This window comes from Salvia splendens, chromosome 19 (genome assembly GCF_004379255.2).
Source record: "Salvia splendens isolate huo1 chromosome 19, SspV2, whole genome shotgun sequence".
Lineage (NCBI taxonomy): Eukaryota > Viridiplantae > Streptophyta > Magnoliopsida > Lamiales > Lamiaceae > Salvia > Salvia splendens.
Genome location: NC_056050.1, coordinates 16,133,294 through 16,159,056, shown reverse-complemented (window position 1 = coordinate 16,159,056; position 25,763 = coordinate 16,133,294). Strand labels below are relative to the sequence as shown.

General features: G+C 36.8%; 2 protein-coding genes across 3 annotated transcripts; both read left to right on the top strand.

The window, feature by feature from the left end:
- Positions 1 to 10,246: 10,246 nt before the first annotated feature.
- On the top strand, positions 10,247 to 14,207 carry LOC121780050 (protein phosphatase 2C and cyclic nucleotide-binding/kinase domain-containing protein-like). Its single transcript, XM_042177573.1, has 9 exons — positions 10,247 to 10,416; positions 10,739 to 11,779; positions 11,871 to 12,002; positions 12,113 to 12,340; positions 12,425 to 12,550; positions 12,640 to 12,702; positions 12,797 to 12,879; positions 13,044 to 13,275; positions 13,368 to 14,207. Exons 2-9 carry the CDS (start codon positions 10,796 to 10,798, stop codon positions 13,686 to 13,688), a joined length of 2,169 nt encoding a protein of 722 aa, XP_042033507.1. The 5' UTR covers positions 10,247 to 10,416; positions 10,739 to 10,795; the 3' UTR covers positions 13,689 to 14,207.
- Positions 14,208 to 17,157: 2,950 nt separating this feature from the next.
- Positions 17,158 to 24,825, top strand: LOC121779765. Of its 2 annotated transcripts, none has more exons than XM_042177175.1 (10): positions 17,158 to 17,419; positions 17,685 to 17,731; positions 18,434 to 18,584; positions 18,718 to 18,982; positions 19,147 to 19,251; positions 19,390 to 19,518; positions 20,700 to 20,749; positions 21,000 to 21,097; positions 21,240 to 21,524; positions 24,029 to 24,825. In XM_042177175.1, the coding sequence occupies exons 3-10, from the start codon at positions 18,467 to 18,469 to the stop codon at positions 24,518 to 24,520; spliced, it is 1,542 nt and encodes a 513-aa protein (XP_042033109.1). In that variant the 5' UTR covers positions 17,158 to 17,419; positions 17,685 to 17,731; positions 18,434 to 18,466; the 3' UTR covers positions 24,521 to 24,825. The 2 variants fall into 2 exon arrangements, with proteins under 2 accessions (XP_042033109.1, XP_042033110.1); XM_042177176.1 differs by having other exon boundaries at positions 17,158 to 17,731; positions 18,718 to 18,807; positions 18,874 to 18,982.
- The last annotated feature ends 938 nt before the right edge of the window (positions 24,826 to 25,763 follow it).

Here is a 25,763-nt window from a genome sequence, read left to right as displayed (position 1 = left end):
AGATCCTTATCTAGCCTACGGAGTTCGGCAGCAAAAGCCGACAAGTGCCTCCAAGAATTCGGAGTCACCTGACCTAAAGGGAGTTGAAAAAAATCAAGAAGCTCTACAAAAGGTGGGGGAAGAGGGAAACGAAGCCCGCATTCTAAGCAGGCTTCGTAAACGGTGGCATAACCCTCCGGCGGGTCGTTAGCCCTATGATCATCGTCGGGAACCACCGCCTTCCCCCCGGGAAGAAGATATTTTTCGTGTAGAGATATCACGGTGTCCTTACTCAAGACGCTGTGAAAGTATCCTACAGTCTTCTCCCCGGACTCTTTCCGGCTAGAGGACTCCTTGCCCCCTTTCCTACCGCTACCTAACTCAGAAGAAGAAGAAGAAGACATGGTTCTTACTCTTTGCAAAATCTGAAGAAATTCTGAAGAAATTCTTGAAAGCGGAGAGAGAATTTTCGCAAAAAAGAGAGAGTGCAGAAGAAGCAGTCGCAAAAGTGCTTCAATGATGAAGAAAAGAGGTATTTATCAGATTCGGCGAAGATTTCAAAATCGTCGCACCGTTTCGAATCCCACCTTTTCAGGATTCAACGGCCGGATTTTACTGTCGCATTTAATGCAGTCACGCGCAAGGCACGTCCCCTGACATCAGCCTCCCCCTTGCCTTTGTCCAGAATGCCGAAGTGACTCACTTCGCCGAAGTGATTCACTTCGCCCTTCGGGGGGGGTAGTGATGGGGTGCGTACTAAACAAGCCCAACAGCAATGACGGCCCATCAGCCCAAAGCCCAAGGAAGAGTATGAGTTCGGCATTACCAAAGAGTTCGGCCTCCGCCTACAGCTCGTTAAACCCAAAGCCCAAGGAAGAGTATGAGTTCGGCATTACCAAAGAGTTCGACCTCAGCCTACAGCTCGGTAAAAGCCAACCAATCAAGCTCTGCTCTCAGGTCGGCATCAAGCTCTACTCTCAGATCGGCAACCAAAGCAGTTCGGTCTCAGTATTCGACCGAACAAGGAGTTAGTGGACCCATGCAGGATTTCCACAACTTCCAACACACCCACTACCACGTGGTGTCAACTCAGGCCACGATCTTAGGCCATGACCTACACGACATCCACGACTTAGGGTGGTGATGCAAGCCACGATCTTAGTTCAATATATAAATAGAACTTAGATCTGGTAGACAGTTTTTTTTTTAAGCTCTCTAGAGATAAAATCATATAGCAAGTCTGTGTTGTAAGCTGTAATCCCAGATCAAGCAATACAATCTTGCCCTCCCTTCTTCCCGTGGACGTAGATTTACTTCAGTAAATCGAACCACGTAAATCTCTGTGTCGTGATCTGTATTTTCCAGCATTCTTCACCATCGAAAATTCGCGGATCCATCACGAAACATTCTACGCAAATCTAGAAAATATTGCACAAGACAAACACTCTTCTTCAAGCCACTTATTATTTGATGATTATTCCTTGTTTCAGTGATCTTTGATGTGTGCAGTGATTGAGCATTCTTCAATTATGTATCCATAATTGTATTGTTTAACCTTGAAGAAGTCGATCCACATAATGATAATAATTTATTGGTTATACATTCTTTATTTCTATATATAAATGAATTCATGCAGTTACATTATGACTAGCCACAAGTGTGTCTTTGTAAATTCGAATTATGTTAATTAATTATCTTATTTAATGTTCAATCATCTTTATATCATTATCTATTTTTAGTTATTTGAGAAGATGATTTGACTCAAATAAGAGATATAATTGTCATAAGGGAGTTTTTTTTTTCAGGTGCAGCGATGATGGCAATGGCACTGGCCCCTGCGATATTTAGGACACAAAAACAGAGACGTGGTACTTCGGGTTAAAATATACTCCATCCATTCCATAAAAATAGGACACTTTTTCTTTTTTTTTATGTTCCATAGAAATATATCATTTCCATTTATGGAAATTTCTTTCAAACTCATTATCAATACCCATTAATTTATTTACAATTTATACCACATGGTCCACCATTAAACACTAACAATAATGTGGGTACTAATACTATTTTAACTATATTTTTCCTCATCTCTCTTACTTTACCAATTATGCATTAATTACCGTGCCATCCCAAATGTCTTTGTTTTTTTTGGACGGGGGAGTGCAATTTAATATGCAAAAGAAAACATCCTAAATTATGACAAATTATCTTAATCTTTTATTTTTTAGAATGTTTCATTTGTGTCCCCTAATTTTAGTTAGGACCCAATGAAGAAGGATGATTTATGAAACATTGTGATGCACTTTTTATTAACACTAAAATTACCTGCAAGTATACAGAGTAGATCTAGTATAACTAAAGGTCAGTACCGGGATATCGAACACGGGGAATATAATTGCAACTGACTATCATGTACTAAGCGTCATATACTATCTAGAGAAACAAGAGTTTTGGGTTTAAAATAAATAAAACAAATAAATAAAGCAAGTAAATAACTAATTATAATTAAATCACAAAGATAAAGTATGAGAGATAAGAGAATTCCAGGGAAGTGCGTTCACAGTTATGGTTATACAAATTCCTATTACAATACCCTAGCACAGTTATTACTTTGATAGAACGAGTCACATAAGTTTCGCCCATGCGGTACAAGCGTAGATTACTAACACTAGGGTTGTCAATCCTAGATAAGTAACTCCCAAAAGCTCCTAAGACCCTTGAAAAGTCCTCACTCTCAATTAACAGTGTCATTTTTAGGGAAGCTAATTGTAGTGTCTACTAAGTGGATCTAACTCGCCAACCTCCTCTCACGATTATGTAGCAAGTTATATTAAATCATCACTGAATGTGTCACTCAAACGTGAAGTATTATAGAACAACCTAGGGAAGAAACGAAGTAAAAATAAAATGGATATTAAATAGAAAATGGAATTGTATAACCAAAATCGTTACTAACACATCCCTAGAATCCTGTGAGTTTAGTTACACATGATAGAATAAGCTAAAAACATAGATTGTAAGGAAAACAAAAAGAACATGAGTGCTAAAGCAAATAAAACCCAAAGGTTGAATCCTTTTAGCTCTTTGATGATCTCTTGCTTCCGTCTTCAACCACTTGCACTATGAAGAACTCTCAAATTTATGCTATGGAATTAATTGACAAAAAGAAGATCTAGATGAAGGATTAGGGTTGGAGGAGGAGCTATGAAGGCTCCCCTTTTGGGGGGTATGGAAGGGTGAATATTATGAATTAGGTTATGGAGTATATATATGCTTGAAAAGGATTTAAATTTGGTAAAAAGTTTCCTCCAAGCAATAGTAAATATGGAATTTTCATGCCCCATAGGCTAAGGAAAAGATTTGGCTTTACAAGGTAATGTCTTCTTTCCTTCTTTGAATTTCCGCCTAAAATTCTGCACTTGACAGCTTTGCGCGACTTTGGAAGAACAACCATAACTTTCTTCATCAAGGTACCACCGTGAAGCTATTTCGAAGACGAAAAGAATGAAATATAGAACGCCCTGATCGGACTTCAGGATCACTGGAAAATAGAGTTTGAACACAGGCTGTCGTGCGCGACCGGGCCCAGCGGGCCGCTGGACAGCTCCAGAACTCTCTGGACTCATTGCAGTGACCACTGGCATGGGTCCAGCGGGCCGCCGGGTTGCGCTTCAGTTCCAGCTTCCAGATTTTACGTTTTTATGCCTTTTTCAGCTCTATTTTGCACATTTATCACAAAACACGTCAAAATACCAAAATTGATAAAATATGCAAATAATGGACATGTAATGCAACTATGACACTCAAAACGGACCAAAAAATGGCCTTAAAATAGTGCAAAATCCGAGCGTATCACATTGGCGGCATACTTAGAAATTAGCGTCTTTAATTGCATTAAAAATGTCATATTCCTTTTTTTAGTAGTGTCGAGTCGTGGTGGAGCTCGAGCAGCTTGGTGCTGCCCGCGCTGGTGGCCGCCGGCTGATCGTCCCCATCAAGTCCACCGCTTCCTCTATATACAAGGGATACAATTGTGGTTTCTTAATTGGTAATTATATCCGGTGCGGATTTAGGAGGGGGCGGTCTCCCCCTCCGTGCGACTATTTTTCCCTTATCGGGACGTAAAATTATCATGTCCGCCCCCTCCGTTTGGCTTCGGCGTCGCCCCGATCAACGAAAAAAATAGCCATGTACGCACTACATCAAGCTAATACTATATATTCCGCCCCCTCCGTTTCCGGATCCTGGATCCGCCTCTGATTATATCTACCTAATATTTACTGAGATTTTAGTGCGATATTACCATGACGTACCTTTCACATTACAAAAATATAATTTTCAATATACTTTTTCAGTTACCTTTTTATAAAATAATGATAATCAAATTTTATGATATTCAGCATCGAAACTTTATTTGTTTTTGCGATTTGAAGAGATAAATTATTGCCCAATTCGTCTCAAATTAAGTGATTTGTAATCTTAACTGGGACATGATAATATAAGATACCTATATTTCTTTTTTTTATAAGAAATAAGATTTTTAGTCTCTCCTATTTTATTTGTGAAAAACTTTGAAACGGGTGTGTGCATGGTAGTGGGCTAGCTCGTCTTCATAATTAGAATAAAATACTTCCTCCATCCGCTTTAGCAGTTCCTGTTACTTTTCAACACTCGTTTTATAAAAATGATAACAAATAGTTAAAGCGGAGAAATGGTAAAGTAAGAGAGAGAATAGTATAGATAAGATATTAAACATGCATATATATATATAGGTGTTTTTCTCAATTTCATGAATTGGATTGCATCAAAATATATAGTAGTAATAATTATTTTTTTAGGTTATCAACTGATTCTTTGAACTTTAAATCTAATTCACACTTCTTATCTTCCACATTATAATTAGAGTTATAAGCAACAAGTACATGATAGTACGGAAAATTGAACATTGCAGTAACATTCACTGCGAAAAAGATTAGGACCTTTTTTATATGGTATTTGCCTATAAATTTCAAATTTTATCATATTCTAGTTTTGTATATCAGCTTTAAAATATGACTGCAAATTACTAAACTATTAATTTTTTCTTATTTTGCAATCTGTTAAGATTTTGATGTTTAAATGGCTTAATATAAACCATAATTTAAAAAATTAAATTATTTGATTTAGTATAATAAGATATTGTTTCGCTCCATGATTTTGGATGTAATGGTAATCACTACTAGAAAATTGGCTTGTAATGACACTTAAAATTGTCACTAGAAAATTACTGTGCTGACACTTCATCTATAATGGCACTTATGCAAGTGCAACACCGGGTACCTGTAGTAAGAGGTAGGGTGTAGATAGTACATCTATGATGACACTTTTTATGTTGAAGTGCAGTAACAATATATTATAAAGTGCAGTGAAAAGCTAGTGTGTAGATAGTACATCTATGCTGGCACTTTTTATAAAGTGTGATAAAAAAGTGTAGTGAGAAGCAATTTTTCTAGTAGTGAATCAAGCTATGTGTCAGCACTAAAATCTTAATTTGTTGCAAAATTATACTTCCTCCGTTCCTTATTAATTGAGTCATTTTTCCGGTACGAAGTTTAATAATAGTGTGTTAAGTGGATGGAAAATAAAGTAGGAGAGAATAAAGTAAGAGAAATGAAGAGAGAAATGTTACTTTTTCCCAAAAGTATGAATGACTCAATTAATTTGGAACTTTCCAAAATAGTAAAATGAATCTATTAACATGAAACGGAGTGAGTAATAAATTAACATTTTGGTAATATACAGATTTTAAAGGTGATAAGCACAACATAATTTGATGAAATATTATGCAAATGATCCTTTTACAAGGAAAGTTTATAAAATAATTTGCGACTAATATCATGAAACAGGTAAGTATATATAATAAAAGTTACTGTATCACATAATATTGTTAAGTTACTGTATCACATATTATTGTTAAGTTATATAATATGTAGTACAAGCATTTACCTCAAAAAACAAATTTTATTAAAAACAGCAGTGTGAAAACGGGAAGAAAGTAACTACTCAAAAGCACACAATATTAATTAAACAATTTTAATCATTTATTTGAAATCCACAACACAATATAAATACCACCTTGTATCCATACTTTCAATTTGTACAAATATATAGAACTCATTTCTATCGTTGTTATAATTAATACTCCTACATAAATACTTTTGGTTTGTGTTTATCTTATATTCTAGCATAAGTTTCTAGTTCTTTTATCACTTTTTATATAAACATAATTGTCTCATTCAAACTCTAATACATTTTCGAGCCTATTTGCAGATTTTGTTGCATCAAATTAAGATCAAAAACACTAATTCAAAATGACTTCATATCTTTCGGTTATGCGTACAGAGGTAGATATACTTTTGATGTTTCCATAAATTTATGTGCAAGTTGTATCGGTGTAATCATATACTAATAATACTGCTCTTTATTACACATTAAAAAAAAGACATAAACGTGTCTGACTGTCCTAATTTTGCTTTGACTGATGTTTACTCATCTTCTTCAATTGTCAAAATTCAATCAATGATGAAAAACAAACACTTGTATCTAACATTAGGCCATCCACAACGCTGTCTCTATACCGTCTCTTAAACCGTCTCTTAACTACTATTTGAGCACTATTTGAGGGCCCCACTGTCCTTTTTTCCTCCATCTCTTAACTAAGAGACGGAACCTGCAACGCTCCGTCTCTTAACCGTCTCTATACCGTCTCTTAATTACTATTCATTCAATTGAATTTATAATTTTTTTTTAGAACCCAATTCAATTTAAACAAACACACTTTATTAAAATTAAAACAAAAAAAAACACACAAAATAAAAAAAAAAACACACACAAAAAAAACACAAAATTAAAAAAAAACACAAAATAAAAAAACACACAAAATAAAAAAAAAACTAACCGGAAGGGCTAATCATCCTCCGGAGGCGGTCGAGGTTGAGGGGGAGTCGGAAGGCCAAGTTGTGCTGCCATATGCACAATTCCGTTCCACCAGGCCACGAATTGGGAGTGCGAGAAGCGGGAAGTGTCCACCATTGTGGCGGTCATGTACGCCACCATAAGTGTGTCCGAGCCTCCTCGCGAGCCCGATCCTGAGGCCGACTGGCTTGATTCGCCTCGGCCCTTCCTTGCTCTAGCCGCTTTCGCCGCCTTCGTCCCTTGCGGCCGACGGCGCCCACTCGCGGATCCTCCTGCATCGCCGACTGTACCCGCAAACTCCTGGGATTCAACATCATGTTGGCTGATGCCTTCAGCAGTGTCACCACCAGACGCACCAGCACTAGACGAGTATTGGCCACTCGTCGTATGCTTCGTGCACTTCGAGGTTGAGCCCGAGCTGGAGCGGAAACCGCCGGCCCATCGTTCCTCGTCCTTGACGGCGCGCCAAACATCAACAAATCTGAATTGATGTCCCTCGTCCTGGTAGTAGACGCGCAAAGCGGACGTCAAAATGTCGGTGGCCGTGGCGCCGCTTTGGTAGCGCGCCTCTTCCGCCGAGTAGATGCCGCAGAATTTTTTGACCTGTCGGTCGACTCGGTCAAAGTGACAGCGGATCATTTTAACTGTGCGCTTGCGGGAGCGGTTCGGCTTTATTTGGTGGTAGACCTCGACAACCTTTTCCCAGAAACACTTCCGGGTTTGTTGATTCCCGACGATGGGATCGTACGAGACCGTGATCCAGGCGTTGTACACCGCCATCGTTTCGAGGTTGTTGTACGAATGTCGGCCAAGATCCTCTTCCTCTTCTTCCTCCGCGTCCTCGCCCGTCTGGGTTTGTACACTGCCTCGGCCACCTCCACCGCCTCGCCCACTTCCACCTCCTCGGCCTACTCCCGGCGTGGGATCAACTGGAAAATCCTCCCGGATCTGGGATAATCCCTGCGAAAACCGCGGGACGTTGGGACGAACATATGCATCAAGGTCAAAATTGGGTGGTTGGTACCCCCCCGGCGTCGCCGAACCCTGGGTCCCCGGCGTTGACGAACCTCCACCGCCCAATGTGTTGATCATGTTCTCCCAATCGCCGAATGAGTTGAGATCCCACCCGCCGGAGCCGGAGCCGCCATAGTTGCCCTCGCCGTCGCCGGACATCTTGAGTTGGGTTATGAAAATTTCAGCGAAAATTTGAGAGAAAATTTAGATGATAGAGTATAGATGATAGATGTGTAGTTGTGTGTAAATGAGGATGGGTTTAGGAGTATTTATAGAGTAAAAAATTTAATAAAAAACAAAAAAAATATAAAAAAAAAACAAAAAAAACGGTAATAATACCGTTACAAAAAAAAATTTTTATTTAAATTCGAATTTTTTTTAAAAAAATTATTTATTGCGTCAGCACGTGACGACGCCCACTCGCGGGCCGGCGAGTGGGCGTCACGCACGACGCCGGGCTGCGCCACGTCGCCTAGGCGCGTGGCGAGACAGCTCGTCTCGTGGCTCTCCGAGACGAGCCGCGCGACGAGACGCGCGACGAGACGGGACGAGTCGGAGGCTGCAACGCGTCTCGCCGGGGTCTCGTCACGCCGAGACGAGACGCGAGGCGCCGGCGAGACCCGTTGTGGATGGTCTTAGTAGTTAATTAATGAGTTTGAAAAATAAGCTTTTATGGCATCACATTTATTAACATCACAAATTTCAGTTCATTTCAATTCATCTTCAAATTTTAATTTACTATAATAGACTAAAAATATTATAATAATGACGTTAGATGTCTTCTTATATTGACCTATTTTATTTGGTTTTGGGTTCTGAGGTGTTTTGCTTTTAACGCAGCCCCAAACATTATAACATAAGTATTTACAATAAAAAAATGAAACAAAGATCCAATAACATGTCATAAAGATATATATTGATTATTTTAATTTATAGTTAATTTCCATGAATAATCTTGTATTTCACCTACAAAAATCTATATATGTATAGTATTTCATAAGCTTAACTCCATATATAATTATGTATTTGACCCTTATACATTACATTTTCTTTTATACTAATTTTTTGAATATTTTCAATAAGTTAAATTTATCTTCTTTTTTATTTCAGTTATCCTTTTTTTGGTTTAGTTACCCCTGTCCAACTTGCTGGCGATGCTATCTCAATATTATCAAATGGAAAGACGAAAATCGATTTGATTATAGCAAATATCACCACACCTGATGCATTCAAGATTCTTGAACTAGCACTAAGCATGGGAATACCAACAATTTCTAAGGGTTAAAACTCTTAAATCTTGTCCCACATTGACTTGGTGATTATTCTAGCTCATTATATAAGTATGGATAACTCACCCCTTTATAAAGCCTTTTAATGGATGAGTGGCTCATTTCTAATATGGTATCAGAGCGGGCTCAAATCGATGATAGATTTTATCTCTTTGTCTCTTCTCTTGCTACCCACGTGATGGAAGTCCGATGTGTCATTCCGGCCCACACGTGAGGGGTGTGTTAAAATTCTTAAATCTTGTCACACATAGACTTGGTGATGATCCTAGTTCATCTATATTGGTGAAGATCCTAGTTCATCTATATAAGTATGGATAGCTCTTAAAGGGTCTTTTAAGGGGTGAGTGACTCATTTCTAATAGTAAATATTAATTTTCTCTGAAATTGGACGTAATTGTCAACTAAAGTTATTCTAAATTAAAATTTAATTCTCAATTAAGTACTCTTAACAAGTTAAGAGTGCTTAATCAAATAAAGTATCACTTGTTAATAAAATAAAATAAAAAATTTATATCCGAAATCCTATTTCGACTTATAAGACAGAATCATTCACTATATCTCCAACTTGATGTCAAATACTAAGCATCCTCGTTTACATCTTATTTTCTTAATTAAAGTGAGATCATTTTCTGACACATTAATTTATAACTACTGAAAATCGATTAGTTTTTTGATCAAATTAAAGCAATTGATTTATAAAATTATTAAAGATCATGTTATATTTGATCATTAACCCTTCTTCACAACAAACTTTCATAAAAAAAATATTCTTAACATGATTAATGAAAAGCTATATAATCAATAAACTTTTAAAATAGAAATAGCAAACTAATTAAGTTCAAATCCCCATTTTTTTGGTCTATTAGACAGAAAAAAATTAAATTAAAAAATATACGAGTCTCACGCCACTTCGTATACCTTGGGTTCGGTTCAAATCTCATTAATATAGTATAATAGTAGTAGTAGTACATTAAAAGACAAAATTGTAAAATTACATCCAAACATTCCTCATGGGAAGTGGGTCCAGCATTATCTGCAGAGAGAGTCTCATTCAACACACACAAACACATTCACTGCTTCTGCTTCTGCTTCTGTTCTTTTCTACTGTTATTACTACTTTTCTAACTCGCTTTGTTTTGGTGGCATGTGAAGCTTGTTGTTTCATTGTTTATATTGCTTTGTACGTGATTGTTTCGTTTGATGTCTTATAATCTTATTGCTTGGCGGAATAGAGATTAATAGATCATTGAATCTGCTGGCGGTGGTTTGGAATGTCTGTTTTTTTTTTTTTGTGTTTATATAAGACTAGTAAAAAAGTTATGGTAGTTTTTATACTTACTTTCTGCTGCTTTTGCATTTGTATTGAAGTTGTATTGATCTGTTTTATCCTCCCTTTCGAATTTCTGTATTTTCCTGTATTGCTAGAACTGATCTTGTTGACTGCTGATAAAGCTGGTCATACATTTTCATTGCAAGTCATGGTTGTGGTGCTTTTGTGACAGAATTCGGTATAACGGATACCTAATGCGCCTTCATCTCGGGTTTGGGAGTTCCGAGTGATGGGTTGTGTTTATTCCAAGGCGTGGACTAGCGAGTTTTGTGCCCCTGGAGATGTTAAGTTGCTGGAAAGTGGAGCTGTAAAAACAGGAGAGAAAGGGGATCAACTATATCAGTTTAGTTCAGCCACTGATCACGAGGCGGGTATTGCTCGACTGTCAGCGCAGTTCTTACCTCCTGCAGATGGCTTGAAGGTTGTGAAAGTTCCGTCTGGCGAATATGAATTACACTACTCATTTCTTTCTCTAAGAGGCCACTACCCTGATGCTCTTGATAAGGCCAACCAAGATAGTTTTTGCACTCATACGCCATTTGGAACGAGTCCAGACGACCATTTCTTTGGTGTTTTTGATGGTCATGGCGAGTTTGGAGCTCAATGCTCGCAGTTTGTGAAGCAGAGTTTATGTGAAAATTTGCTCAGGAATAGTCGATTCCACACGGATGCAGTTGAAGCCTGCCATGCAGCCTTCTTGACAACGAACTCCCAGTTGCACTCTGATATAGTGGATGACAGCATGAGTGGAACAACTGCTGTAACGATCCTGGTTCGTGGTAGGAAGCTTTATATTGCCAATGCTGGTGATTCGAGGGCTGTTGTAGGCGAGAAGAGGGGTAACGACGTTGTAGCTGTTGATCTTTCCATTGATCAAACGCCTTTTCGACCTGATGAGCTTGAAAGGGTGAAGCTTTGCGGAGCTAGAGTTCTGACTTTGGATCAGATTGAAGGACTCAAGAATCCACATGTTCGGTGTTGGGGAACTGAAGAATACGACGATGATGGTGATCCGCCTAGACTATGGGTCCAGGATGGTATGTACCCTGGTACAGCTTTCACGAGAAGCATTGGCGATTCTATTGCTGTGACCATAGGCGTTGTTGCAAACCCCGAGATTGTTGTTCTAGAGCTTACACAGAGCCATCCTTTCTTCGTAATTGCAAGTGATGGTGTCTTTGAGTTTCTCTCCAGCCAAACTGTAGTAGACATGGTAATTTATGTCTTCCCTCATCATGCTAATTAATTAGTATACGTGCTCGGATTCCATGTGCCTCTGAAGCTTCTTTTTGCCATTCATTCAGGTTGCAAAACATAAGGATCCTCGTGATGCTTGTGCTGAGATTGTTGCTGAATCATATCGTCGCTGGCTACAACATGAAGCCCGTACAGATGACATAACGGTGATAGTTGCGCATGTAAACGGTTTAAAAGATGTAAGAAGGGACTTTTCTGCCTTGTGTCACGTTCATTGCGATCCTAATGTTTCGTTTTCATCTCTCGTATTTTTGCAAACTCTTATTGACTACTTCATGTGTACATGTAGGCTGCATTTGGTCAATCAGCAGACTCACGCCCAGTTCTAAGGCCATCTTTACCTCAAGTTGTAGCATCAGGATCCGAATCTCCATCTCGAATGAACTGGAGATCCAGAAATCAGCGTGCAAGGCATGACATATCCCGTGCACGCCTCCACGCACTTGAAAATTCTCTCGAGAATGGGCAAAATTGGATTCCTTCATCTCCATCCCATGGAAAGACCTGGGAAGACGAAGTAGACCCCCTTCCGTGAATTTTCCTCCTATGCATCTTTCGAGTGTCCATTAATCTCATTTAACACACAACTCACTCATGGCAGGCTCAAATCGAACAGGCACTTCGCGACCATTTTCTCTTTAGAAAGCTTACTAATTCACAGTGTCAAGTTTTGTTGGAATGTATGCAAAGAATTGAAGTTGGAGCAGGAGACATAGTGATGAAGCAGGTGATTCTTTTTGTCGTTTATTCGTTTCCACGGCTAGCACATATTGTATATGTTCCTGCTGGTATAATCTACTGATTTGGATTTTCCAGGGTGGGGAAGGTGACTGTTTTTATGTTGTTGGTGATGGGGAGTTTGAGGTCTTGGCTACTCAGGTGAGAGGGAATCATTTTATTATTAGCTGATAACACTTGTGGTCTATTGTTGAAACCTTGATGTGAATCTTCTCACTCTAAGCTTATATGACAGGAAGAGAAAGACGGCAACGCGACCAGGGTGCTACAACGCTACACTGCTGAAAAGCTATCTTCCTTTGGGGAACTGGCACTGATGTGAGATACTCTTTCAATCTTCTTGTTTCCATACAAAAGTATAATCAGTAAACTTTTCATTTTTTTTTTTGGTTTTTTAAGTTGATGCAATAACTTTCATGCTTTAACACATAAGTTGATTTAATCTCATAAGATTGTTTGCTTTTCAATGTGTTAAATTGCAGGTACAACAAGCCACTCCAAGCTTCTGTTCAAGCAGTGACCAATGGAACTCTCTGGGCACTTAAACGAGAAGATTTCAGAGGAATTCTCATGTCCAAGTTTTCTAATTTATCATCGTTGAAGTTACTTCGATCGGTGGATCTTCTTGCAAGGCTGACAATCTTACAGCTGAGTAATATTGCAGATTCACTATTAGAGGTGTCTTTTTGTGACGGTCAGAAAATAGTTGATAAAGTAAATTACTTCATTCCTTTTTTTCCATCTCTAAAAGTTGTGCTTTGTAGTTGCATCTCTTTCTTATATTCTCTATAATTCATGTATTGCAGAATGAGGACCTCCTCGGTTTGTATGTTATACAGAAGGGAGTCATAAAAATTACATGTGAGTGTGAGGTGGATTTGTTACAAAGTGTAAGTCTGTCCAGTCTCATCGGGCCGAAGCAGGATGATGGTGTGTCTGTTAAGAGCTTCGAAAAGAATGAAGGAAGCTATTTCGGAGAATGGACACTTCTGGGTGAACATATCACTTCCTTGAGTGCTATTGCTGTGGGAGATGTGGTGTGCTCTATAGTAACGAAGGAGAAGTTCGATTCAGTTGTTGGAGAGAGCGTGCGGTCACCTTTGCGAGAATTGCCAAAGGCCAACTGACTCAGCTTTTGATATCATAACTAAGGTTATATCATCAATTCAGTGTCATTTCCTTACCTTTTTGAAGTAAGTGCACGACGCGAGAACATGTACGTTACTCAGTTGCTCGAGGTAGAAGAAGGTGCAAGACTTGGAAGTCAAGGCATCGACTCCATTATGACATGGATTGGGAAGGACTAGCGGAACACAAGGTTATGTTGTGACTACATCATGCTCCCCTATCTCGGAATTTGAAGAACCTAACACGCCCGAATGACTTGTGATCCTCCCTCTCGGCATAGCTTAGCTTACATAGCCCGCTCTTCGCATTATGGAAGTGGTTACGAATAGCGCATTATCAATCCATTGGGCCGAGAGGAAATTAGCCGTTTGCTCAATGCACACAGAGAGGGAGGTTAGTCTTTAGACTTCTCTGTATGTTTCTTTTGTGCATAGGTAGATATATATGTAAATGAATGAACTCTCTTGTAGTTTGCATACCATATCTAAGTTGATTAAGTTTCTTCACAATTCATAAAATTATAGCCATTTACGGAAGTTAATACTATGTTTGTGTATCCTAGGTTATGATTGAAGCATTGTTGTTGTGTTAACTAAAATTGTACTCTGGTCTCTGGATATGTTAAATGTTATTACCTTCGTTCCAAGGAAGATGACCCCTTCCTTGGACGGTACGGGATTTAATGCAGTTTTATTTCCCGTGTTAGGTGGAGATAATAAAATAAGTCATCTTAGATGACTTATTTTTAGTAATAAAGTAGATATAAAGAAGTTTTTATTTTTAGTAATAAGTCATCTTAGATGAGACAAATTAAAAAGGAAAGTGGATCATGGGACGGAAGGAGTACGAGATTTGAAAACCTTAATTTTAACCTGGCCAAGGTTGTCGAATTCAATGTAAGAAACTAAAACAAAAAATAAAATAAAGCAAATTTAGTTAAATGGGACAATTGAGAATTTATGTCATTCTAGTTTTGAAAGGTATGGGAAAAACTAGAATTTGATCAAATTTCGTGATTTTATAGGTAATTAACCCTATATTTGTTATTGATGCATAATGCTAGGCACATGCATTCACTCAAAAAATTACCTTTACCGTGACAACATGGAACATCATATCAAACGTATAAAATCACTTTATTCTTAGAGAAATTGACTACATTAAAAAAGTTATTTCTATGTAATTAAATATATGAACGTTTAACATTTTTTTATTAATCTATTCAATCAAAGCGACATTGTTTGGATATAACACTCAAACAGTTGCAACTAATTTGGATAAGACGTTCTTCACTAAAAGAAACACGTTTCTATTAGCTGTGAGTTAGTTAGAGCTGAGACTCGTCAGCATAGTTGTAGATTTTGTTAGAAGCGTTTCTTTGTACGCAATGCTAGCAATTTTTTCTTAAATTTAAATTATGCAAATCGAATGTAAATATATTCTCCTGGGGCGAGTTTGTTTGAAAAAATGGGAAAAAATTAATAGAACCTTGAAGTGCACATAAGGTAGCAGTATAGAGACCGCAAATGATATTTTGAAAATATATGTAATGCAAATGTGCATCAACAAAAATATAGATCCTAAATATAATGTAGACTAATTTCTGATTTTATCTTAATCCTATATTCTATTATGTGTTTGTGTTTACAATCTTCATGGAGATTTGCTAATCTCTTTCAAATTTTAAAAGTGAATGGAAGGTCTTGGTTGGTCGCTGCAATCTGCAAAGAAGACATCTTCCATGCATGTCTCTCAAAAGGGATAGAATGTGGCCGAAATTGGAGAAATTGATTTCTTGAGAACTTTTACACAATCAAAGCGACATTGTTTTGTCTCACAATTAATACATGGTTGGATCCTATTTAAGTTTAACCTTTGTGATTAGGGGTGAGCAAAAAAACCGGAAACCGAATATTCGAAGCGAACCAAACCGAAATTTTGAAATTTGGTTCTGTTATATCGGTTTTTCGGTTCGGTTTGATTTTGAAAATACAAAAATTTTGGTTTTTCGGTTCGGTTCGGGCGAAGAAAAAAACTGGAAAGCCGAATAACCGGATTATATATATTCTATTATATATAATATATAGTATATTCTTTTAATAAATTCTACTATATTATATATATTATATGTATTATTAATTTTATATTATATATGAATATTCTATTAGTATATATAAAATAAAACAAATTACACACACACATATATATATATATTAATATTATATTTATTTTTCGGGTTTTTCGGTTTTTTAAGTTCGGTTTTCGGTTTTTTCGGTTTTTCGGGTTCGGTTCGGTTTGGATTTTGAACTAAATTCGATTTTTTGGTTTTGGTTCATTTTATATTATATATAAATATTCTATTAGTATATATAAAATAAAATAAATTACACACACACACACATATATATATATATATATTAATATTATATTTATTTTTCGGGTTTTTCGGTTTTTTAAGTTCGGTTTTCGGTTTTTCGGTTTTTCGGGTTCGGTTCGGTTTGGATTTTGAACTAAATTCGATTTTTTGGTTTTGGTTCGGTTTTGACAAAAAAACAGAAGCGAAACCCGAATGCACACCCTATTTGTGATTCACGTCATCAATTATAATACTTCCCTCAATGCCTAAGGTAGTTGAGTCGTAGTTTTTGCACTCGTTTTTTAAAAAAATATACTCCCTCCGTCCCCCAATTTGAGTCACTCTTTTCCATTCCGGGCCGTCCCCGAATAAGAGTCACTCTTCCCACTTATCATTTTTGGACATCAAAATTACCCTTTATTACACAAAAAGTCAAAGGGGCCCCACATTTCACTACCTAACTCCATTTATTACACCACACATTCAAACTTTTCCTTAAAACTCGTGCCGAGTCAAAGAGTGACTCAAATTGGGGGACGGAGGGAGTAATAAATACTCATTCCGTCCCAAAGAAAATGATCTCTTTCTTGGGCGGTTATGCAACTTTATTCTAAGTGCTAAATTGAGAGAGAAAAGTAAGAAAGGAAGAACAAAATAGAGATAAATGTGTTTCCATTTTTAATAATGAGTCATCTTGATTGTAATAAACTAAAAAGAAAATTAGGTCATCTTCAATGGAACGAAAAAAGTAGTTAAAGTTGAGAGTGAGTAATGTAGGAGAGAGAATAGTATAAAGAAGAAATTATCTATCATTCTCTCTTACATTACTTTTTCTCGACTTTAAGTATATATAGTTTTTTGTTTAAAAGAGTGCAAAGAAAAATGACTCCTATTACCTTATCACGGTGGAAGTATATGTCTAGCCCCTATAAGTTTAACCATATCACTAATTTTAGAGATGCATGTGCTATATCATTAATTTCACAGTCTACATTCTTACCAAAATTGAATACCAATTTTTTTAGTAATTTAAGCCCTACTTTATTTAATCAAAAAAGACCCTAAATCTTAGTGGAGCGAAAAATGCAATGAATGTTTTGAGCTAGAAACGTTGCCTTAAAAGGAAGCAATCTTACTAACTCCCGCTTTTCATGGAGGCTCCAATTTATGACCTTACGCTGCTGACTTTGCTAACACTCATCTCTATCCAGACGCGTGTACATCGATTCACCCAATCTAATTCATTATGCTTCAAATTCCCCATTTCCATTTTTTCTTTTCTCTTTTTCCCTTTTACAGTTACTGCAACCTCTCGCATAATTAAAGCTGGAAAAAGTTTCTTCTTTTTGGTGCGCCAATTGATTCAATTTTTTGGTGGGCTTTTCAAAGCATCAAGTTTTGTAACCAATCCATTTATTTTCTGGATTCGGATTTGAATGATCAAAGAAATTCAATTTTTTCATTATAAAATCAATAATGTATTCTGTTTTTCTCCATATTAAATGTGAATTCTTATCATTTCATGAATAAAGTTTTATTCTTTATTGGAATTAAGGATGCCTTCTTTAATGCGATTCTCACACACACATCTGTCTGTATAAATTCTTTGGTGAACAAGCTCGTGTTCATGGCGTTGCAGATTTGGGAATAACCGTCCATTTTACCTGCATTTTTCAACAGCTTCAAGTAAGTACCGCCTCTCATATGGCCTCTTTTTGTCGCACAATTGCTGATCGATGAAATGTGGGATCTGAAATAATTGAACTGTTATTGCGTATTTGCGATCCGAATATCTATAGGGCAATTATGATTAATTAGGTCTAGGCTTTTGATGTTATTGAGCAATTGATGTTCTTTTGACTCACTGCTAAAATATTCATTTTCAATTAGCTCGTATACATTTTTTGCCATTGAATGATACCCCATATTTGATGATGTTGAAGGTATTATTTAGAGTTTAGTTGGCTTCCATAGCTAAGAACCTTAGTAAATAAGAAAAGAATTGTGACTTGTTGTCCTTCATTGTAATTTTAATTGATACATATTAGTATTAATCAGATTAACTGATTGAGGAGAGTGTGGAATGGGTTAGTAACACATGCATTGACGGCTCCATTTGACCTGTTGCCTGTTGATAGGAAACTGTCTTGTTTTGGGGAAATGTCAATAGGTGTTTATAGATCTTAGGCTATACTACAAAATTTGCATTGTGGTGTGAAAAAAGTTAGCACCTCTCCAAATCATATATAGTCAAAGAGGAGGTTCCATTTACACCTTTAAAACTTTTTGGATAAAAAAAGAAAAAAAGTTACAAGATGTGGGAAGACCCACAAGCTGTTAATGGAAGGTGTCACCGCATGTACTGTCTAATATGAGACTTATTTGCAGGTCCTATCCTAGTCTTTCAGAACTTCTGGGGCCATGGCAAACCAAATTCTCTTAGAAATTTGTTGTTATTACTGTACTGAAATGGATGACATTTTTTCTCGCCTCTTAAGCTTAACTTCTTGTATAACACGCCGAGTAATTGAATTTATTGGTAAGTTGTATTTAGCATTATAATTGTTTGCTCATAATTGTTAAGATAATTTCCTTGTCAACATTGCAGTTACATGCAGCTTTGTCTAATTTCTCACTTCAACTTGTTGTTTCTTCTAACTCTGTACTTGCAGAAGATCTTGTGTTGAGGGATGTGATTCGATTGTTAAGAGATTCAGAGATCAATTCTTGTTGCAAACAACCAGCAATTGGAACCTGCACCGGTAAACAAAATTTGGCTCTTGAATATGCATCTTCATCAAGAGATTGTAACTGCAGTACAAGCTTAGGCTTTCTTGACAGAGATGCCATATATCTGGAGGATCTATCATTAATCAATTCAGGATCAGAAATTGTTTATAGAAATTACTCTAGGGGTGTCCACTTCGTTTTTAAAGGGTAAAGCTACTGCTACAATGCTTTCTTTATTGAGTCCTTAGTGAATGACATTGCTCACAACCAGTACATGACAGAGTTGGATCTAAGTCTGATCATGAGATTGTTTAACATTTTCAATCTGATATTCGATGAATTTACAGTTAACTGCCTATTTCTGTTTGTAGGTTGACGCTCCCTATCTCTTTCTTTGAATTTGCTTGGAGAGCAGCAATAGAAACATGGAGATGTATAGGTTATCATAAGGGATGTGTTCATGCTCGTCTGCAGAGGTGAAAGGAAATTATTTTTTGTTTGTTTGAAAAATACTTCTTTAGTTGTAGTTGTAGTTGTAGGGAAGTATTCCCTTTAATTGTTATAGTTGTATTTGATCTTGGGCTGTTTGTGACCTTCATTCTGCGATTTTCCAGTATTGTATCTCGAGTTCTGAGAACTTTGAATGGGTCTTCAGATGACATTGGGTGGTTACAAGCATCTCCTGAAATGGCTCCAGTTGAGGATGGATCAGCTAGATTCCTAGAGCTGTTACAAGAAACTAGGTACCACATTATGAAGTTCAAAATAATTTTACCTTGATATGGTTTGATTTTTCCGTTATTCTTTTTTTTAATTAATACAATTAAAATGCCCCTGAGTTCTCACTTAAGTTTGAAAGCAGGAACATAATTAGTCTTACCCATTTGGAGTAATTTGAAAAGATATGTTCTGACTTCTGAGATAATTGTTACTATGCCAAATCCCATGTCCTTGTACTACTTGAATCTTGATTACTTAAAATTTCTCCTTAAAGAATCCATTGCTGGGTTTTTATGATATTTAATGTGTTTCATGTCAAGTTCGACAAATACCATATAGCCGCACAGAAGATATATATTGCAAGAGATGTGGTCATGGTAAATAATTCTTAAGGAGTAAAACATGTATCATACTTATATCAGCATATGGATCATTTTGAGTTTTTCGCTAGTCGGGTATATTTTAAACAGCTTTTTCAGCCAAAACCAAAGCAGTTAGTACCGTCCATAATTACCAAATTTGAAAGATTAAAAATGTCTGAATAATTAGAATTTTCTAATAAATTTGACAAGGCTGATGAATTGTTGACTGTCTTTCTCTATAATAGATATGAGTATTGTTGTAACAAAACTGTTTCATTGTATGACTTATTTTGTTTCTACTAGTTTAGGATCACATTTTCACCTTATTTATTTATTTATTTATCATAATATGAACATTTGAAGAGTCGAGTCATTAGATTGAGGCCAATGCTGCATTTGTTTAAGATGCTGTGTAGAAGGTATTGCTGAAGCTCTATTGGTAGTGAACATCGATAAGAGTTGTAACTTATTTATGAATATTTCTGGTTAGTAGCACCACTGCACCAGTTGATACCACTGTTGTTGATGCAACATATGCCCTATTACACTTTTCTGATGAAGAGTCCATTTGATGCTGACCAATTTTGTTTTGAAATAATGAGGCACTTAAGGCAATATGAAAACATAAGTAAGCGTGAACCATCTTCCTGATTAGTATTCACTTCTAATAAAATTGCACCTCCGTTCTTAATATCCCCTTCCTTTGAATAAAATAAAGAGGTCAGTGCATCATGTCATTTTAATTTTCAATCTATTGATGGTTTATGAGATTTTGTCCTTGTATTTTCAACTTGGCAGAGCTACAACCAGATCACATGTATCTGTGTATGTATTGTTGTCAGGAATGGGGTGCACAAACTGCCGGATTCTTTTGTCTACCTGCTGATTCCAGGTTTGACAAATTATGGTTTCTTAAAGACCTTTTTTCTGTTTATTATAATTTAGGGTGCTTGGTATAGAGGATTGATACCCCCAATTCAATGGGGTTTTAAAAACCTACCCATTCTCATGTCCTACCACTATCTGCCTTTATCCAATTCCTTTCAAATCACCAAGCACCCTCACCAATAGGTTAATATATGTTGGTTAATATATGTCGTGGTCCAATTTGTTCAACATTTGAATTTTGTGAAATGAGTCAGGACTTTTCAGCAATCATGGTCCCTTGTATTTTGTCAGCACCAAGAGGTTTTTCTCAAAGATGGGTCTTGCTTGCCATATTGCTAAAATTCACAGTGAGGTAATGCAGCTTTTTATTTATTTTTTTCTTTTTTGTTTTACTTCAGAACTTGTAACTGATTTTTTAGTGGAATTAAATTTGTAATCTCATTATTTGATACGTGACAACTCTTTTTTATATTTGTTTTAATACCCCAACTTAGGCATCGGTGGAGCACAATGCTTGGGAATTGAAGCAATACATAGAGGAGTTATACTGGGGATCTGGTAAACGTGTGATGTTGCTTGGCCACAGCAAGGGCGGAGTTGATGCTGCAGCTGCCTTGTCTATTTATTCGCAAGAGTTGAGAGATAAAGTTGCAGGATTGGCACTTGTACAGAGTCCCTATGGAGGAACACCCATAGCTTCTGATATTCTTCGTGAAGGTCAGGTTGCTGACAAGGAAACTCGGAGGATCATGGAGTTTCTGATTTGCAAACTGATTAAGGTGACACTCTCTTTCTTATGTAAAAATGTTAACGTTCATGTGTTGGAGACTTAATACTTATGCAATATGAACCAGTGACACTGAGAGCTTGTCTGTTTGCATTGGCTACTCCACTTATGGTGGACTCACTGGCATGGTATTTTGAATCATGCATTCTGTTATGCTATACAATCAGTGTTGTTAGGGTGCAGGTTGGTCCGGGGCGATGAGGCTGGACCCCGGGTCGCGGGGCGATGGGGTGCCGGGGCGAGGGACCCACGAATCGGGGCGCAAAATTATTTATTATTTATATATTAGTAATAATAATGATTAAAGATAATTCACGATAGTATAAATACTAATATTTACATAACTGGAAAAAAATATTTTTAAAGTTCAATTTTGACATTGGGTAGAAAAGAATTATTGGAGGAATTATAATCAATTTACTTATTATAATATTTAATTAATGGATTTTATAATAGTCATTTTGGAAAAAGATGAAAGATTGGAAGAAATAATAAATTAATAGCAGTATAGAAAGGAGGAAAAGTTAAAAGTTGAAGTATAGAAAAGAGGAAAAGTAAAAAAGCTGGAATGATATAATGGGCAAAGAGGCGGTGGAATGCCTCGATTTTAACAAAAGATTACTCCATATTAAAAGTACTAGTATTAAAAAAGGTTAACAAGTCATATTTCTCCTCCCTCTATACAAAACAGATTCACGGCCATCGTCGCCCCAGCAGTCGCTCTAGTCGCCCCGACCGCCCAGACCGCGCCCCGATGGCGCCCACGTATCTCGCTCGGCTCACCCATGTTGGTGCGAAGCCGGCCTCGATCATGGCGACCCGCGCCCCGAGCGCGCCCTGGGCGCGTTTTTGACAACACTGTATACAATAGCTTGAAAACCACAAATATATATAGAGCATTTATTAAAACAAAACATAGCTACTATAATATACTGTAGACAAGTCAAATTATACTGTATCAATTGATTCAATTCACTCTAGATGATTTCCGTAGTCTAGAATGGTCTCATTGTCTTGAATGGTTTCATGAATGACTATTACTTGAGAAAGGCTTGAAAAATGCTGAATTATGGACATAGTTAAAATGACTACTTTGTAGTGCTTGTACATTCCTTGATATGAATTTTCTCATGTACTGCATTTTGTATTCTGGTCTATCTTTGATTCCGTACAAGAAAATAAACTGGGGAGAAAAAAGAATCACCAAGTTGGTTCTCTTCTGTATTTGACTCTAGAATGTTTCATTCTTAAAGTCTGTTAGATATTCGTTCCTCTTATAACTACTTGAGTGATGTATGATGTTTATTGTTATTCTGTGACATGACCTTGAAACTATAATCTGTAGCATTTCAATTTGTAAATAAAGATTGAGTTTACCAAAAAGCCCCTAAGATCATGTTATTGTTAATATTTCTTCTTATTCTGTTCATTATTACATGTTTGTTTGTTAATTGGCCTACGGGTTTTTGTTTGCCTTTGTATGACCTGGCTAATGAAAGAGGTTTCTCACTTCTAGATAACATGTCTAGGATTTCCCCCTTGATCATACTGGTGCAAATAGCACTTAGGCCGAATGTTTTGCTTCATATGCGTTGTTAATTTTGTGCTTCGGTTATTATTAAACATTCTTCATTTTTACCTGTTCTTTTGGTCTTCTTGTTCTCTTTACCTTCCACATAGTGCTGGTTCATGATGTCTCGCATTCTTCAAAACACTAATAGCAAACGTATTATATGTTACACTCAATTTCATACTCCTTTATCAAAATTTTGAGAATAAGATGGAAAAATTTTCTTTGATTCTATGTACTACATACGTATGTTTTCATCAAGGAGAAGGAAAAAAGAAGGAAGTGAAGGGACAATTAATGTTATCATCATTTGGTATTCTCTCAGATCACAAAAAGGCCATGTAAAAATAAAGGCTGCTTATAAACACTAAAAATGATAATTATTTTTTAGACAAGGGGAATATACTCATCAAAGCATATGATGGATGTTACATTCTATAGTTTACATTTTTTTCAATTGATTTATTTTTGTGAAAACTGTCGTTTGAACAAATAATATTTTTGGAATCCTTCTTCCGTGTATGTGTAGAAGTCATTTTAATCTAGCTGTTAATATGCTCTCTTATGCTACTCGTTTCTCTCAAATATTTGAATGAGCTTCAAAATCTTGGGGATTGTCTGAAATGGAAGAGACTATGAAAGATAGTACCTCTAACCTTGGCTGATGTTTTTTTATTTCAAGTGTAAATATCATTGCATGCCAACTGTATAATCCATTCAACTGCTTTGTTTATACATTTCAGAAAAGGCATGCTGATTATCTGCTTCTCTAGTTTGAGGTGTTTGATTGTGCATTTGCAATATATATTTGTGCCGTGTGATAATTCTCTCTGAAGTTTCAGATGTGATTTCATGGTCTGTTTTCTGTATACTTGGTTTTGAGATCAAGATAACTGAATAATGGTTATGGTTATTCTTTTGTCAAGGGTGATATAAGAGCACTTGAGGATCTCACCTATGAGAAGCGAAAGGAATTTATCCGTAAACACAAGCTTCCCGATAATATTCCTCTCATCTCGTTCCACTCCGAAGCAAGTGTGGCGCCCGGTGTGCTTGCCACCATGTCGCACATTGCACATGCAGAACTCCCCTGGCTACCTCGAATTTTAAATGAGGATGCAGACGATGATGCCATCTTTGCAGCACGGAAGGTGCCCGTCATAGTCCCAGTTTCCGCTGCCATGGCTATCACAGCACTCCACCTGCAACTAAGATATGGAGAGAAGAGCGATGGCCTCGTGACATGTCGCGATGCTGAAGTCCCTGGTTCTGTTGTGGTCAAGCCCGATAAGAAGCTCGACCATTCCTGGATGGTGTACTCTTCATGGAAGAAAGAGCCCACTGAGCCCGATGCTTGCGAAATGTGTGAAGCTTTATTGACTATGCTCGTTGAGCTCGGGAAAAGAGCTTCAAAATGAAGGTGCATTCCTTCTCATTTTTCACCCCCGTGTTGTTTTCTTGTTAAGTGACTACTAGAAAAGTTGCACATCACTGTCATTGCTAGCAAAATTTCAAGGTGAGTGGTGATCTCCAAAGCTCTGCAGTAGCTAGGCTGCTTTTAAATTGTGTTCGCACTTTGGGAATCGTATTGTTGAGTACGAACGAGGACGAGGTAGTCATGAATGTTTATTTTTACACACTGATGTAATACTATATATCGGAATTGCAGTTTTCAGTGTACTTCAGTTAGTAAGACGTTTTTCTTTGAAACAATGGGTTAGAACTTCGAGGTGTATATCAAAGTCAGTAAGTTGCAGTTTTATTGTATCGCTATTGGTAAAACGTTTTTCTTCCAAAAATAGGTTGGTAGTTCGAGTTTTCTCGCCTTTTTGGGAGTTTGAGTTTTCTCATGTTTGAGAGTTGTAACTCTAAAACAAATTAGATAATGGTACAGGTTTCAACTATTTTAGCATTTCTCAAATTGAAGACCACAAGGTTATGCTATCTGCTGTTGATTTGTAGGGTAGGTATTTTAACATTGGTAATTTGGTATTTCAGTATATCTGACTCAAGAATTAGGTTTGGAATGCTCTTATGAGAAAAAGGAAAATCGTGATATGATATCATTGTTAGTTTCATTCTACTAATATAAAAAGTTTCCCTTCTTTCGTTAGATTGTGATCAATCTAAATCATTGGTTGCTAGATTTGATGTGACACTGAAAGTTTGTAGCTAGAGCTTAGGATTTCCCTTTCAAGTAATAGATTATGTAGGGGTGGTGAAACGGGGTAGATGCAGGTAACCCGTACCCGATTTCAGCCAAAATTTATTGTCCCAATACCCGTCCTACAACATATCGGGATTACCCGATACCCGTGTTGGGTTCCTGTGCCTGACATTGCGGGTACTTGTACCGAACCCGAAAATTAATTTATAAGAAGATAAATTTATGGGACATAAAATATTTGTTACTACTAATTAACTAAATAGAAAATTTGAAAACCCTAATAGCAATTAAATTACTTTATTAATTTCGATGGTAAGTTTGAATAGATTAGGAATAAAAGTGAGGGGAAACTCTATAGCTAGTTCCAATGAGTTTTCAACTAAATATTTGTTGGAATATAAAAATGTTTCAAAAGATCTCTTAAAACACTTAGATTCCATAGAGTATTAAAAGATTGTATATAGCTAATACTAATAATATCGGGTATTATCAGG